This window comes from Cavia porcellus, unplaced genomic scaffold (assembly GCF_034190915.1).
Source record: "Cavia porcellus strain 051 isolate PalLab524CR breed Dunkin Hartley unplaced genomic scaffold, mCavPor4.1 scaffold_9, whole genome shotgun sequence".
Taxonomy (NCBI): Eukaryota; Metazoa; Chordata; class Mammalia; order Rodentia; family Caviidae; genus Cavia; species Cavia porcellus.
In genome coordinates, this window is record NW_026947492.1 from 75225502 (window position 1) to 75228112 (window position 2611).

Here is a 2611-nt window from a genome sequence, read left to right on the forward strand (position 1 = left end):
GTGTTACTGTGTTTGAACCTGCTCCTTCTAAGACTGCTATTTACAACACTAACTCCAGGCTCCCGAAGCCCCTGACTCAGCCAGGCCTATCCCACACTGACTGCTGGTCACTGTCCTTCCTCATGCTCATGTCACCTTCACCCCAGGGACATACAGGACCTGGCCAGGTCCTCTCTGCTTATCGTGAGGCTGGGCTGAGGCAGAAACCCTGGACTGCGGAGATCACATCCAAGTGCCCAGCACTGTGTGCTTCCTTCCCACAGCTGCCACGTGGGTACTGTGACTGGTCGTTCTCCCGGTGGCCAAGGTCTTCACCAGACCAGGAGACACAGATCTCTGCTGTCCAGGGCACAGTGGCTGTAGGAGAGGAAGGAAGTGCGTGGTAAGTGGAAGTAAGCGCCTGGGGGCTGAGTTGGGAGGACTGAGAGGCCAGGGTTGCGGGGGCGGGGTGGGGGGTCAGAGGGGGTGCTGGGCCTGTGCTGTAACATGGGTGAGGAAAGGAGGCTTGAGGGGTGTGAGTCAAAGACCTGGGTGCGGGGAGCTGGGGGTCAGTTCCTGGTAGGTGAATTGCACTGAGCAGGGGTAAAAGCAGGTGAAGTAGGTGAGAAGAGCAGAAGAGACAGAGGAGGAGGAGGGAAGGATGCATGGGCTGGGCAGGTAACGGGGTGACTGTAGCTGTGCACACCTCCCTCCTAGGGGTCCCTCTCCCCAAGTGAGGTGGACCCTGGGCTTCTGTGCAGAGTGGCTGTTTGGCTCAGTTCTCAGGGCGTTGTCAGGTTAGGGTTCTGAGGGCTCCAGTGCCCTCAGAAGGCACTGTGGTCCAGGAGAGGATGAGCTGATACACACTCGCAGGAGGTCCAGGGACTTCTGAGTGGCCTGAAAAATGGATAACATGGACAGAGTGTCAAGGGGACCCTGGATTCCCAAGAGTAGCATGGTGCCGTGAAGGCTCTCACCTGGCTGAGGCGCTTGAATGAATGGAACAAGGGGCAGGCTGAACCTCAACCCTGTGACATGGAGACAGAGGAGAGGGGACGGGACAGTGAGGAGAACAATGACCAAAAAGGAGGGGCCAGGGGAGAGGGATGACCTGGAAGCCATGTGGTGCTCTCTCTCTAAGGGAAACAAGAGGGTCATCACACAGGTGCTGGGAGTCAGGACACCTGACGGCCACTCCTCAGCCCCCTGTTCTGGTCAGTGCCTTCCTGGCTCCATTGTTGGCTTAGCGTCTGAGCTGTTAGCTTCTCCTCTGCTTGGGGCTGTGTCCTAGGTCCACAGTGTTTGTACACAGCATCCGGTACACACATGTGCTGGAGATCGCCAGCTGACTAGAGACGTGAGGAGGCCGGGAGGACGCTATACCTGGCTCATCCCAGGTGAGTTTGTGCAATGATTCTCTCCACAGGGTCTTCACAGTGAAAACATCCCCAGGTCGAGGTGACCCACAATGGCCTGTTTTAATTCTACCTCAAGTCCCTGGAATAGGACGGATGAGAAAAGCTATTATCATGCTGCATACACCCAGGCCATGAAGATCATCTGCCCTCTTGGCATTGTCATCTCCCTCCTGGGGCTGGGGGGCAATGGGCTCGTCCTCTTCTTTCTGGTCTGTACTGTCAAGCGCGACAGCTTCTCTGTCTTTCTTTTTCACTTGGCCCTGGCTGATTTTAGCCTCCTCGCCTGTCTGGTAGTGGATTTTATGGGAGAAATATTTGCATATTTTCATAACATCTGTTTTCCTCTTCCATACTTGAACTTGTTCTTTCTCATATCCTACGTAGCAGGGCTCTGCTTGGTGGTCGCCATCAGCCTGGGCCGCTGCCTGTCCGTGTTCTTCCCCATCTGGTACCGACTGCACTCTCCGAAGTACACGTCCACCATCGTGTGTGTTCTGACCTGGGTCTGGGCCATTTCCATAAGTGTGCTGGGGAGAATGTTTTGTGACTATGACTTAATAGATAACAAACTTTGTGGACCACTTTTTAAATGGTTTTGTCTGTTTATCATCGTTATTCTGTCTGCAACACTACTGTGCACTGTGATTATGCTGCTGAAAATCAAGTGCAGCTCCCGGGTGCGTCCACCCCGCAAGCTGTACATCGCTGTGGCCCTCACAGCTGTGTCCCTTGTAAGTCTGGCCCTCCCTATGTTGGGACCCTTCCTCCCTGATAACCCCCACATCCCCTATGATAACAAGCTTATATCACTGTTCTCCTGTGTGAACAGCAGTGTCAACCCCTTGGTTTATTACTTTGCAGGGAGAATGGGGAGGCAGAGGCGCCACCTACGCTTAAGGGAAGTTTTCCAGAGGGCCATGGGGGAGGAGGTGGACCCCTCTTCTGGTGCCTCTGGTCACTCCACCTGAGGGTCAGTGCATGTGTTGTAGTGACCCAGCAGATTCAGCAGGGCTCCTAAGGGACTCTGCCTGTGCCTTCTGTCCCCAGCCAGGTCACAAACACAAGGGTTTCCAGTGTCTGCAAGCCCAGCCTTTCTCGCTGCAGCATTTGGTGCCTTGAACTTCCCTGTGTGTTTGGGACAGTGCGGGTCTGGCTCCCATTCTTTGTCTGAGCAGTGCTGTCCTGGATACTGTCCTGTCATATATCACTGAGCT

At 54.7% G+C, this 2611-nt stretch overlaps 1 protein-coding gene across 1 annotated transcript; it reads left to right on the plus strand.

Annotated features, from left to right (window-relative positions):
• Nucleotides 1-1447: 1447 nt before the first annotated feature.
• LOC134477511 (mas-related G-protein coupled receptor MRG-like) lies at nucleotides 1448-2365 on the plus strand. The gene has a single exon (XM_063255638.1). It carries the CDS (start codon nucleotides 1448-1450, stop codon nucleotides 2363-2365), a length of 918 nt encoding a protein of 305 aa, XP_063111708.1.
• The last annotated feature ends 246 nt before the right edge of the window (nucleotides 2366-2611 follow it).